Source organism: Manduca sexta, chromosome 14 (assembly GCF_014839805.1).
Source record: "Manduca sexta isolate Smith_Timp_Sample1 chromosome 14, JHU_Msex_v1.0, whole genome shotgun sequence".
Taxonomy (NCBI): domain Eukaryota; kingdom Metazoa; phylum Arthropoda; class Insecta; order Lepidoptera; family Sphingidae; genus Manduca; species Manduca sexta.
Window position 1 is genome coordinate 7643663 of NC_051128.1, and position 14661 is coordinate 7658323.

The 14661-nt window shown below is 35.6% G+C and overlaps 1 protein-coding gene across 3 annotated transcripts in view; it reads right to left on the bottom strand.

Annotated features, from left to right (window-relative positions):
* Positions 1-14417, bottom strand: part of LOC115456126 (dorsal-ventral patterning protein Sog) — an 84927-nt gene extending 70510 nt beyond the window's left edge. The window contains exon 1 of one of the 3 annotated variants that reach the window (XR_005112314.1): positions 14103-14396. Coding sequence is in view for 2 of the 3 variants with exons in the window: in XM_030185034.2 (XP_030040894.1) it covers positions 14103-14217 (115 nt within the window). In the remaining variant the exon portion in view is untranslated. Of the gene's footprint in view, positions 1-14102 lie in introns of all 3 variants that reach the window. The other 2 variants (XM_030185034.2, XM_030185033.2) reach the window with 2 other exon arrangements.
* Positions 14418-14661: the final 244 nt, after the last annotated feature.

Consider the following 14661-nt stretch of genomic DNA (forward strand, 5'->3'; position numbering starts at 1 on the left):
TCTGCACGTTAATCACTTTAATAAACGTTAATTGCTACCTAATCCTAAGATCTATTATGTAAACAAATAGATTGAGTATAGCGCACGATCGTTCAATATGGTTTTATTTTAATATAAACACGATCTCTCGTAATTTATGAGACAACGTATCATCACAAAATCACAGTAGTATTTTGTCATTCAACACTTCATCATAGGAACCTTCCATAGAGCCATCAATAATTTTAAAACAGAGAGATAAAATGTTATTTAAAGTCGAAACAATACATCTGGATGGAAAAGCTGGCATAAAGTTTATTGCATTTGCTATAAATAAACATTTTTGAAATCATATACCACTGAACGTTTTGTTTTTACGTAAATACGAACAGGAAGAACAGTGGCGTATCTTTTTGTTTTTCTCTCATCAGTCGCGGTAATCGCTCCACCACCTCTACAAGTATTGACGTCAATCAATCGAACATTACGTCAAAATGACCACGTACGCACAGAAACGGTATATGAGGCCCGTCGGATACGTGGCTCATTCGCGAGACCCTGCCAAATTAGCAGTGCACACTCGCCGTTGCAGCCGCGCCGCGCCTCTCAAACTTGGCAGACGACGCCCCTGCTTTACAACTTATTTCATTGTAACAATATCTTTGAATTGATCGCACTATTCGGAGAATCGAGCACGAACAATATATCTTCTAACTGCGAATTCGGTGTGTAATGAAGTAATAAATTTACGCTTGGCTCTTATAGAAACGCATCGACGGGCCGCGATAAATTCACGTTCTGTAGGCATAAATAAACGAAAAAACAACATTTACTATCCAAAAATGACATAAAGCACTTAGACCAAACAAAATAAACTGGGGTACTCTTGATTGTTGTGTTTGAAGTATTATTTCTGTTCTACGCGTATTACGAACATACAAATCGTCTCTCGACCGCGACTATCAACTTTTGCGATCTAAATGTTTTTCAGGTTGTTTATATAAAATATGAGGTTATGATTATTACAATGAATAAAATATAGCTCCTAAAACAAGAAACATTAGGTTTTTACAAATGTTGTCCCTATTTCTTGAATAATTTTTATAGTCATTAGACAAAAGGTTAAGCCTTCGAAAAGCTCACGCATAGGTACTTAGAGCAGCGAGCAAAGACAGGTGAACAGGCGAGCAGGCACACCGCACACGCGCTGCTGTCGACAGACGCATCCGCAAATGTCGCGTGACGCGCAATCCCCACTAAATATATCGTGATGGCAATGAGACACTTCGCCGCCGGCCATGCCAGATAATTACCTAAAATTGAAAGTGTCGAACTTCACAATTCTCCCGCGTTGGTAAATTTTAATAAAAGGAGGTTCAACAACCTAGCTCCGAATGAGAATGACGCCTCCTCTAGATATATGCGGTATGCGGTTAATATCTACTGAGATTTAAATAAATCGCTAGGATTATTGCCAAGTGCAAAATCATTTTAATATATTGGACGCGTGGAATTCACTTTGACAATATTTTGACAGTATGTGGTGTGCTAGAGTTTTAGAATCATGTCTTTCGTACAGATCTCCGTTTTAAAGATTTTTATTTTTCTGTGCGCTTGCTACGTCTACTGTTTACGTGATGGGGACTCAGGTGTGAACACATTTTTATAATTTATTTTGATAGCTTGACTCACGGCAGCGCGAGTAAAAATGAATTGGTTAACAACGTTAAATAAACAAGCGCGTGCGGCAAGGCTGCGCACACGCTGCAGTTGAGTCGCAACCAGCCGTAGGGCGGCGCGACGGCACAAGAGAAACGGGCGCCGCCTGTGGCCATCTAAGGAGTGCAACTGTATAACCGGACCGACTGCCCCCTATTTAGAATAATCAGTCCGTAATTTTGACTCAACGAGGCGACATCCTAGTTCTGTCTTCATTTTACGACTGCCAATGTAACATGTATCATGCGAGTGCATCGTAAAACTTTTTTGTGATTCGCTACTACGAGAGTATGTTTTAATTTATGTACACAATGTGTCGCGCATCTTTGACGGAGCGCATCGGGTCGGAACGGAATAGGTTATTTCTTTTGAGAAACTACGCCGTTACTACAGCTTTCAGTAATGTATCACACATTTTACGGCCGAGGAATAACTAATAAAAACTGAAAATAAAACGTATTTCTAAATATCCATGCAGCCTGGCTGATGTTAGAAATAAGAAGGTTCTCCAATATCGCTAAAGGTTCATAATATACTACACTGAATATTATGTATCTGTTATGAATATATTTAGCGTTGACAAATATTTACTTTTGTATTTAGTACTCATTTCCTGTTGTCATAATGATCGAAACGTATTGGAACCGCCGCTTCACGCTTGACGATTTTCAGTACTCATAAAGCATATCCACATGGTATTCTTTCTGGAACATCGAACACAAGTAACGCGTTGAAACAATGGTTTATTGCAGGAAAACATCCATCAGATACCCGCACGAGGTTGTATTTAATGCTCCCCAGTTGTATAAGAGGTCGACGTACCGTCATTATAACTCTATCGTATATCTCGAATGTACGAGATGTTCAAGTTTTTTATTGCACACCACAGACCTGGATGGCGCAAAGGACATAATTTTATCCTCAAAATACAAAATTACCGCCATTACATAGATATTACACTCACATCGTTGAAATATTTTAAACAAAGAACCGCGAATTCGTGTCAATCCGGCTTTCGAGCGTTTTCACACTTTGTTGTATTCCAATTAAACTCAATTGAACTCTACATACGCATAAAAATAATCATAATGCTGGAGTTCATACTCTTAAACCGAAAATGCGTCCTGTGGCCTTGTTTATTATTCTTACGCACTGGAATCTCCGATTCAAAGGTTAAGAAACACTAGAACTTGAAACACGCCTTGAAAATAAACCGCAGACAGCAAGACGACATTGTTCTCCATCGTTACTTCAATTAGATACAATTATAAGCGAGATCAACTGCACAAAGAATGTTTCCTCCAACTGCGATAACATATTCGTGGAACAGAACCCCCAACTATGTATACAAATTACAATATACATAATAATATATACATATAACTATCTTTACATACGCCAAAATAAACACTTTTGAAATAATTTCAAAAAGACGTTTCAAATTTCACGTAATATAAATATAACATATGGCATAGTTTAGTTAAAAAATATAATTTATTTTTCTACTCATTTCTTGTTATAAATATAATATATCGATTTGTTACGATTGCGCTTTCATACAAGAAAATGTAACACACATTACAATTAATCATGTTTAATATATTTTCGCACTAGATCTAGGGTTATTTATGGATTCTAAATTGAATCTGTAGACGTTTGATCACAGCACGACTTTGTTAAATCAATGTAATAATATTAATTTTCTCAAGATAATTTAATATGTTTGTAGTCTACACTTTTTTCATACTATAATTTATAGCATTTAACATACATGAAAGATTTCTAGTTTTAAAGTATACACTATAATGTTTAAAAACTTCATTTAAAGAATAATTACCTTAGACATGTTCATACATTCCTTTGAAAAGTTACCTTATTACTATAAACTATTTATAAAAATGATAACAAATTCGTAATCAGGCAAATGTTTTACAAGAGCACCATTCAATTTACTTAATACTAGTGGCTGACTTCATTCATGTGCTTATGTGTCTGAAAGAATCTCTCTGAAACAATAATCAATCTTTATTAAGTTTCTATTATGTCGTCTTACCCTAATTTCTAGTGTTTTTTTTATTTGAACGAAGGTATCGGTTTTAAATTACGTACCATATTTTTATACACCTTTGCTGATCCCGAATTTCTTAATTAATACTCACATTATGTTCCCAGTCGCACAATATAATCAAGCCAATTTGTTTAAAGATAAACTTATAACCTAAGACATTAAAAACAAAAAAATATTTTCAGAATCCGTTGTTAAACTTTATAATAACACCATTTAGGAAAGTAAGATAACCTATAAATTTAAAAGAAACCGCTCGTTTGATGTTAAATTTATTTAGTTAAACTTTTGACCCCAAGTCCATAAGCGAATAAATTGTCTATCTTATAGATATTTTGCAGCTTTATTAGAGCATGCGCACGATGTTTTATACGCGAAATAGTATGAGGACGCTTTCCAATCGCAACAACACGCAGTTAGCGTACGTATAAAAATCGCACGAAGCGTCGTCGCGGTAAAATTTCAAGTAAATGCGCATTTTTAGGTTTTCTTGGCTTAAATCTTAACCAGATTCCTTGAGATATAAGGATATAGGTATAACAGTCATTATGCAATATCACACTATATTTTAAAGTTTTTAACATAATCATTTAATATTTATCTAACTACGAGCTGATTTAACCCTTGATAATGTATAAATAATTTCCACTGTTTTCAGATTAGAATTTCAATACACGAAATAATTGTTTGATTATAACTAACCACTACCGCCAAGAAAAACATAAAAAAATATTCGTGAGAATCATTTTCAAAAAAGAAAACTTATAGACTTTCAAAATATCTAACTAGTACGAAACAAAATTCACACCAGCAAGTCTCTAACGTAGTGTTATATATTTTTCGACCAAGTCTGTTATTTCTAGCCAGTCACCCGTAAAGCCTTGGCTCTACTATTCAGAATTTTCTTTTGACAGTTTACTACCATCGATAATCTCCTTGAATAAGGGGGAGTAACCGACTAATCATCGATACTTCAGAACATTATTTAACCGCTAAACAATAAACAAACACAACAAGACAAACATGACAGGTTTTTATTTGCTGTCGGTCTGTTTGTTCGCTTGTTAGTCAACAATCATGAGTAATTGGAAACGAGGAAAATATTAGGTATTATTGTGCACGACACATCTTAATAACCAGCCGCCGACACAATTTATAGGCAACGTTTCTAATTGTCGTGATAACTAATATTTATAAATATTCTTGGAAGACATAATGGTGCCAATTGCTAAAGGGATTTTTTGCTTATACGCAAATAACTCGCTTTTCTTTATTTGACAGGAATTTTATGTAGTGCTATAGATTAGTATAATTGAATTATATCAAACATTTTATTGGCTATAACTATAAAACTGATAAGTTTGGTCATCCTGACTCAGAAAGACTTCCTCTCACATTCAACAGTCAAAACCTTCCAGAAGAAGAGGCTATAAGTGGCCAGATCGTGACAGATTTATACCATAATTAAAAAAACAATTATAGACATGCTTTACAATTAAACTAATTAAATGCTAATTTTATGCCCCTATAGCTAGTAAACAAAGTGATGACAAATCAAAAGAACACCTGTAACGGACTATCGATAAATTAATTGCAATTTGCAACCAATACTTGTCAGTAATATTTATGGCATCTTCACAGGACCGACCACGAGTGTTAGATACGAGTAGAATTGTGCTTCCAATGCAAAAACATCTTAAATATCAAATTATTTATAGTAAATAGCAATTGCCAGTCGTTTTAAAACAAAAATTAGTTTTGCTCGAGCTCTCAGGACGTCCTCATTCAATCCTCAATATGAATAATTAAAATATTGCGCAGTGAATTGTGATGTTTACGATACAAACGCATGCAAATTACTTACTCGTACACGTTTGGTATTTGTAATTTGTATCTTGTAAATAATTATAAGGCCTCTTATCGCGCGTCTGATGAAATTTTATACCCTTGTAGAGTCGCCGGTCAGACTGCACACATTACATTACGATGATATTAAACTAGAGTTTCATACGCGAACCTCTAGAATTTAAATTAATTTTGGTAAATTCTGAAAGTAAAACTACTCCCCCTATGTGTAAAAACACATATAATGGGCAAATACATTACGTTGATATTACACTCGAGTTTCATACGGGATCCTCTAAAATTGAAATATATATTGTAAATACTAAAATATACGAACTACTCCCCCTATGTGAGAAAACACACATAGTGCTAGAAAAACAAATGTCTAAATTATGTAAGCTACAATATAACTTGAAACTTAGTTCCTGCATCACAACATGGTTGATGCTTAAAGCTTCTCGTGCGAACGCTTTGCCACTTGAATTCAAGACAAAAGCTAGTGAACAATAAATGAGATAGGAAACGCAATGCGACGCACCAGGGCAGCGCGGCGAGCGGCTACGGCGGCGGCAAGAGTGCAGGCGGATGCACGTGCGCCGTCGCAATGGGCTAGCGTGCCGAAGCGCGACTTGCACTTCCGACTCACATTCATTCCCGCGCCATTCATACAACTGCGTCATTCATTTAATTCAAGTTCATAACGAGAGCCGACACCCGTACGTGGGAGGAGCTCCGTAACTCGAACGGCACACCCGCGAGCGCCGACCGGCGCGGCGGCACGGCACGACGCGGCGCGGCGGCCGGCGACACCGTGCATTATCGAAAACTTTTATTATCGATAAAGATAAGCCGAGCGGTATCCACGATCCACTCGTTCGACCCCGAACATGTCCATAAAATAAATCGAATCGCTCAACTTTTGGAGCCACATTTATCGCTTCCACGTATTCAAGACTGGCCACTTTAAATTCTCTAAGTTGGGCTATATTTCACGTGGTCTTAAGAGTGAAATTCTAATTAAATACTGACGGTGGCATCTTCAACACCGGACGTGTTGTGGAGCCGAACAGTTACAAAGTGTTCGAATTTAAGGATCGAACCGAGGTGTGGGCATGGGTGCGCGGCGCTGGCGGTGCGGCGCGGCGACGAGCGATTGCATTAGCGGCGCGGCATGGCGCCGAGATGGTATCTCGCCACCCTGTGCCGTACTTTTCTAACTTTTTGGTTTGTCGGGTCGCGCGGGGGCGTATTGTGTGCAATTGTAGCACGCGAGGGCACCTAAGGCCGACGACCCGCCCGTCGACCGTTCCGTATAATCCGACAGCATTATTAGTCGACCCAACGCCTTTGTTGACTACCGGCTTATTGAGGAGCAGTGGGTGGCTTATGACACGTCAGGACCTGATCATAAAGGTGCCAAAAATTCTACCTGGCGAAGGTTATGGGGCCGACATTCCGTTCTCGCGCCTTTCAAAATTAATGTCTATTGTCTGGACGAACAAGCAGAAGGCGTTATAGATTTCGTATGAAGCGAGGTATTTTCATGGCATTGAGGATACTTACTTGTCTGATGAATTTAGTGCACATGCGCAGAGGTTAGGCCCCATGACTAAATGTATCGTGCGACGTGGCGTTGACTCCCGTGTATCCTCCAGTTAATTGAGATGTATGCACTCAAATTCTTTGACCCCAATTAATTTCGTGGAACTGTGTTGGTTGAGCGTTAATTAAGTGAGCTAATATTTGTTGAGAACAGGCTAGCGGTCAAGCACCATGTCCGTTGTAATTGCTGTGTTTATTTTGAAAACAAACAGTGCAGTGACGTATTTTAAAAAAAATGCATTTTGCTAAATAAATTATGAGCTGTAAGGAATGTTAATGTTATAATGAGGAATTTTAATTAATGTAGAGTATCCGACGTTGTTTAAATGTAAGTATTATAATCATACAACATCCAAATAAACGCAATGAGGTTAAAAATCATTTCTTAAAACGATAGTGTTTTTGTAAGGCTTTTATTTTTTTGGAACAACAAACAACGATGTGTACGACGTAACAGCACAGCCTGGTACTTACAATTTGGATGCAATGGACATGATGTGACATCACTGAGTGTATTATTTGTTACGGAGAGCCCAAGCAGGCCGATGAACCGGCGAGTGAATTGGATATAAGTGTCCTACGACTCTCCGCGCCACGGACATGCGCGGCCCGAAGATTTCACAACTATATAAATAGAATTATATATTTTCGTAGTAATCAAGTTTTGATCGCGGAAGTATATTTAATAAGTGCAATAAACCATGCACTGCCTTGTCTCAACGGTACATGATAAAAGATTTCTAGCCATAAGCAATAAATGTTTACTGTAATTCTTGTAGTTTGGAATTAAATAAAACATACGTTTATATCACATAAAACTTAGTATAAACGTAATTCCTGTTACGTCTATGTATTTAATTATACTATAGGCGCATAAGTACATCGCAAGTTTACCATATAAAGTATATGTTTAACATTGTAAAACATACACACTGTACTTTAAACATAACATTTTATTCGTCCGTAGCATCGCAATAATATGCAAAAATTATAATACTTTGAACCGCTTAAAAAATGCAGGCACGTAGTCAGCACAAGTTACGAAATTTAACTTACAATGATTTCAAAAGTACCTTTTTCAACCAATCACCACAAACGCGGTGCATGATAGCCTAATTTGATAAGTATCCTGCGGTAAAACCTTCATTTGTAGAATTGCGTAAATTATTCAAAAAACCGCAGTCACTCATCTGCTTTAGTATAGTTTTTAAGCGAGATTTTGAAGGGCTTCAATTATTCAAGTAATCTTAAGTAACCAGAATTATGCTTAATTGATTAAAAAAATTGTCCCTTGTTTACATGCCTGGCCAGAGGCGAGATGCGAGAAAATCATATCGCGGGACGTTACAATGAAGTGCAATGAAGCTGTGTAGGCACATTTACATTCCGCACACGGACTGACTACCGCGCTTGCTAACAATCTTATATAATATTCGCGTATAAATGCGCATTTTAAACGTTCCACAAATAAGAGTATATACACCAATAATTCGCATACTTTACATCGTAACAATGTATACTGATGCTTATCTGAGTGTGCTATTTACATAAATTCTAGATTCTATCAAATATGTGAAACAAAACTGATTTTAAATGTTAAATTACGTATATTTTTTTACATTTCCAATAAATGTGTTTTATGTTTAAGTAAGTGCTGTCTCTTTTGTTAAAATTGAGATGATCCTTTAAATCATATAAATAAATTCAAAATTCAAAATTTAAATCAATTCAAATAAATAAATAATCGGTGTGTTAATTTTTGTCTATATCTACCATTAATCTCCATCAAATGTATTCAGGTAACATCGAACTATAAATATATTCTACTTTATAAAGAAAATCCAGTTATTCTCCGAAACGAAAACAAACAAAAAAGTAATTACATTAACAAAATTTAAACATACAAATAATAAGATAAGCTAGAATTAAAAGAGTGTAATAACTAAATTGGGAAGCCTAGTTATAATAAACAAAAAGTATTTTGTATCGAAAGCCGCTTGCAGGTTAAAAGATCAGTCGATAGGTATGGTTCGATCATCGAGTTAAAAATAACAATGCGCAATGTAGTTTGTTTTGATATTTTTATATGAAATTTAGTTATATTCGTTGTGTTTTATCTTAAATGGTTTTTATCTTAATATGACAACTTCATCGAGCGTGCTTCCTTGTGTCGCGTTTAGATAATATGTTGGAAATGTGCGACGGAGCAGTTTAGTATATTTGAATAAATTCTTGAGATGCGTATAAAGGCAATGTTCATTGATCTTAAAAATTAAAAAATAGTGATGTTTAACCGTTTATCGTGGATTACGAACATTTTTCAACGTATCAATGTTCCGCGATCACGCTGTGTTGATCAAATTATAGAAACTAGTAATTGTACAATTTGTATTGCAAATTCAGAGTTTGGACAAATATGAAATCCTTAAACGTTCGTCATATTTGTCTAATCCTCGTTCATATGCCATAATCGGACTAAAATATTACTATTCAATAATTATTATTATTTTACCCGTTGTATCCGTAACATACTATATAGTACATATTTTGAAAATATTGTTTTTAAAGTTATTTTCCGTAAATGAAAAGTGGGCCTGATAAATGAATCTCCCTTCCCCATTTAACAGTCATTTAGAATGATTTCTACGATTGTTTTGCCAATTTTAAAAACGGTCTTCATTAAAATAACAGGTACACAGAGAGACAAATAGGCATTCTTATTGTTTTGTGTAATAACCAATTTACAGTCATACTATAAAAAGACGACACTGCATAAAAATATTTTTTTAAAAATTCTGAAGAATTATTTCCCCCGTCGATAACATATTTTCTCAGTAATATTATTAGACTTTATGACACTAGTTTCAAACTATAATGTAAACTATTTCTTTACGTAAAAATTTTTGATATGTTTTTATAGCGAAAATAGTTAAATTTTATAACTGCCAAAATAGAATAGATAATCTTATATATAAGCGTAAAATTGATAAAACTTGTTACGATCAATCAAATATTATTATCAGTTTAATGACAAGCGAGTAGTGACGAAGGGACGCCATTTCACGATGTTTTCATACATTTTGCGACAGTCGCACTGATGCAGTCGACCGGCAAACTTGGCAATGTTGGTAGAATTAGGTAGCGCTTTTTAATTTATCATCGCTCTGCGTTCGGTTTTCAAATTTGACATTATCTTCAACTTATTCATAGCCATGGATACATGTACTTTAGCCGTGAGAACATCTTAATTTTTAATATATTGCTAACGAAATATTGTTAGGAATCTGAGTTTTTATTAATTTTATATTCATCTATAACTTTTGTAACTCCGCTCTATGAACGACCGATGTCCTCACAGTCGACATCTTTAATACGTCAGATGTAATGGAAATTATTCGATATCAAGCAATTGAATTGCAAACACCTCCATTACCACCATACAATGGCTTATAAACAAAACATGCCTTTTATGAGCAATAAAATTACATATTAAACTCAGGTTTAAAGTACAATTTAATAATTACAATTATATATTGTTATGGACGCCAGTACGAGGTTATAAATATTTGTAATTTTAATCAATGTATATTAATACGATATAAATTTAAAGATAACTAAACTATTAAAAACTAAAGATTGTCTGCAATCTAACTGATCATCTGATACTACACTAATCATTAAAATATAAATCAGAGGTGAAGCCTGGGCTCCACAATACTTACAACAAGCAACACAACACGATAGAAGGTTAAGTTACATTTAATTATCATATTTTATGTATGGCCTACATGAGATGTCAATACGGTATGCAGCGAGCAATATTGTACTGGAACTGGTTCGAAATGTTTAATTAATTTAAATTAAATACAAATGTACGGTGATATGACGTACAAATCATCAGTTTCGCGTATTTTTTTGAGAAATGAAACTAATTTGATACACAGACAAGGAATTGTTACACGCGTTGACAAACCAGCCAAATTTAGTTAAAATAGAAGTACACATTATTGTTCTATTGATGACGCTCGTTGGGTCTCGTCCGCCTGTCTAGACATTGTAAATGAACAACTTTTTTCTCTTCTTGGTAATACAATTTTGGCAGACATGTTAATAATATTCTTGGCAAACAATTGTAACTTTTTATCAAATCAAGAGAATGAATGAAAGCTGTCGTCGGTGAGTCAGTTATGTCGTTGGCGGGACGTAGAAAGTCCTTGCTGTCCATTTAAATAATAAATAATGACATCATGCGTGATATACAAGGTTAAAGCTGTAAAATTAAGGCGTGATAATTTTGTTTTACACCCATTATGAAAATGTTTACGACATCTATGACAAAATAGAATGCGTTAATTTTGTATACAATAAATTCTAAATTGGAGACCATAATGGTTCCGTTATAACACGAAAATTAATGTTCGGTCGAAATTCTTTTAATATTATTGTGACAAAATACTTGTCTGATGACTTTTGTCTATCATGAGATGTGTTTATTCTGCTTTACAGGTAATGGTGGCTTATCCAGTAAATGCATAAATAAACCTTTCATCCAAACCGATTATGACTATTGTATAATTGATTTAAACTCATAATTCTCACAAAATGAACACTTCGGCGATGTATAAAAGAATATGTATAGTAAGTAACTAAGTAACTAACGATTATGATTAAATGGATATTTGCTATATACAATGAAAGACAAACTTTATTGGTGTAGAGATAATAGCGCATTTTGAACTATCAATGTCATTTTTAATAAAAAGATCCAGATTCAAGAATATTTGTTTTGAGCATGTACCTAGGTATCTTAATATTATCTAGACCAGTGGTTCTCAAACTTTTTAAATGACGGAACCCTTTTGGGAAGCAAAATACTTGATGGAACCCTACAATAAAACAATTGTTTTTATAAGTGTATTTTTTATTAATCAGCATAATAAAAGTACAATGTAACAGTTACTAATTATTATTGAGAGAGGTGTTTTGATTTTTTTTTCTAAATTCTTGCGGAACCCCGACAGAGGTATCACGGAACCCTAGGGTTCCGCGGAACACACTTAGAGTATAGCTGATCTAGACTATTAAACATATTATATAAGAATAACAAACGCCAAGCCTTATAAACCTTTTAATTCACCAAGATTTAAACGCTCTTAACCATGCTATTCCCCAATGTCAATATGGACCTATCCTATCTCCTGTTTGTTACACCTAGTGTCATATTATTGCAGGCTAAATATATTCACATTCAAAGTTGTTATGTATATACACTTATAATTGCATTCAAGTACTAGAACAATACTATCAATATATATGAAGTTAAATTTGAAAAACAGTCCAGTTTCTATGATTGCATTACAAAACGTGTAATTCTGCTCCAACAATCTTTAGTAACGTAATTTATAACCACAGTTTTGTATAAAGCCAAAACTTATCTAACAAATCGAATAGGTAATATGAAATACCTAGTAAATAGCGTATAGACTAGCTCATAAAATTACTTCCATCATGCTCCGAAATATTTTACTGTTACCTATTTGTATTGCAATAATTTGAAATATAGATACTAATTTTATAAGCAAAAATATATTTTGTTGTTCTAAATTATTTCGAGGCAGCAAAGATTTGTACTTAGTATAATTAAAAGACGGGCCTACTCAATATAAAAAATCTTTCATTCGTTTTAGGTAATAATTCATATATCCCGCGATAAGATAAGGAAATCATACGACATTGATATTGATGTATGATATAACATTACAGATAATATGAAATGATAGAAAGTGTCAATTCACAACACTCGGTGAACTTATTCTAGTAATATTAAGATTAAAATATTCAGAGTAAAATATTATTCGTAAATTCGTTTTATTTAATATATTTATACCAAGAACACTTGGGAATAAATTATTAGCCTATTGAAAATAAATCTTATGTTGTGATATCTATTAATATTGCTTTCTAAAGTTTATTATACAATAAAATTATAGATATTCCATTTATAACAGACATAAGACAAAATATATGTCTCAGTAACTGCACACATTTCATTAAAGGGTAGTTTTTAGATTCCAGGACATTTAAGATATTATAAAAAGAAATAGGTAAAACCAAGAGTTTATAAAATAATCAAAAACAACAGATAAATAACATTCTGACAGCTACACGTATCAAAATGCTTCTTGTATGTCTTATTTTAAATTCCCAAAAATGCGAATATTTTTTCACCGTGCAAAACAAGATAAAGTAGATTTCCATCAAATCAAGAGTCAAGCGAAATTCTCGAGTCATCACGTTGAAAGGGCACGACACGAGCGGTATTATCATAACATAACTCATGATAAAGTTACGTGTAAACGCGATTTGCTTTCTCTAAAATGTCTTTGTCCGATAACAGATTAGTTATTATATCATGTAACTAAAATAGAACCTCTCGACATTACTCTCTGTTGATATGAAAGTCAGCCGCCACTCTCACGTGGGATTGTTTTTATTATTCCTCCGTGTTACGGAGACCAGTGTAAAATTGCTGATAACGTTATATGAATCGATAAACTGTATTTTAGCGAAACTAGTTGCGGCACGACCGGCCCTCGCTTCGCAATCCATGTCCTGGCCACTAATGCATACATGTGTTTTAAATGATCGAGTCGCTCTAGACCGGTGCAGAAATCTTGGAATGCAATTATTTACATAAACATGCGTATCGTATAAGTATTTACCCAGTGCATGTTCTATGTACAACGTAATACTATTGGACGGAATATGTCGATCGGATGCGCTAGTCAAGATGCACGTGATGCACAATGCATTCGTACAATGTACATGCATGTCCGGTCGAGCGAGCATGATCCAGGCGACGGGTGATAGGTGAAGATGCAGAAGCACTCACCGGCGGGTCGAGTGGTGCGGCGCGCGGGCTCGTCCTCATGCAGGTAGGGCGCGTGGCGGCGCGCGACGGCCGGGGCCAGCGCCGCCAGCGCCAGCACCAACAGCGCGGGCAACATACCGCCGCTGAACACTTGTCCTCTCACCGGGGTCCAGCCGCTCCCGGCCACGAGCTCACTATTTTCGCCGCGCGCGCTCCGTACGAACGAGTGGTGCAACGAGCGCAAGTTCGCGATTGTAGCGCGCGTCTCGCAAGCGTCGTTGTAGCGCGACGGCTGAGCCAGACTGAGACGAGCGACGCGCGATTTCCCAGCTCGTGCAGGCGAGGGGGCCGGCGCGCCCCTCGTGGAAAACGCGGTACTTGCGCGGTGCGGGCGGGGAAAATTGCACCGCGCTATCCGCCCGCCCCACTCGCCGCTAATGTCGCGCCGCCCGATATTCTAACATCACATATTAATCCATCACACACAACACACAAATCATCGGCCAAATGTAAAACAATTTTTGATACGCTCTATAGAATCATAAACGCAACGGATGCAACTACTTTTTCTAAGCGATAT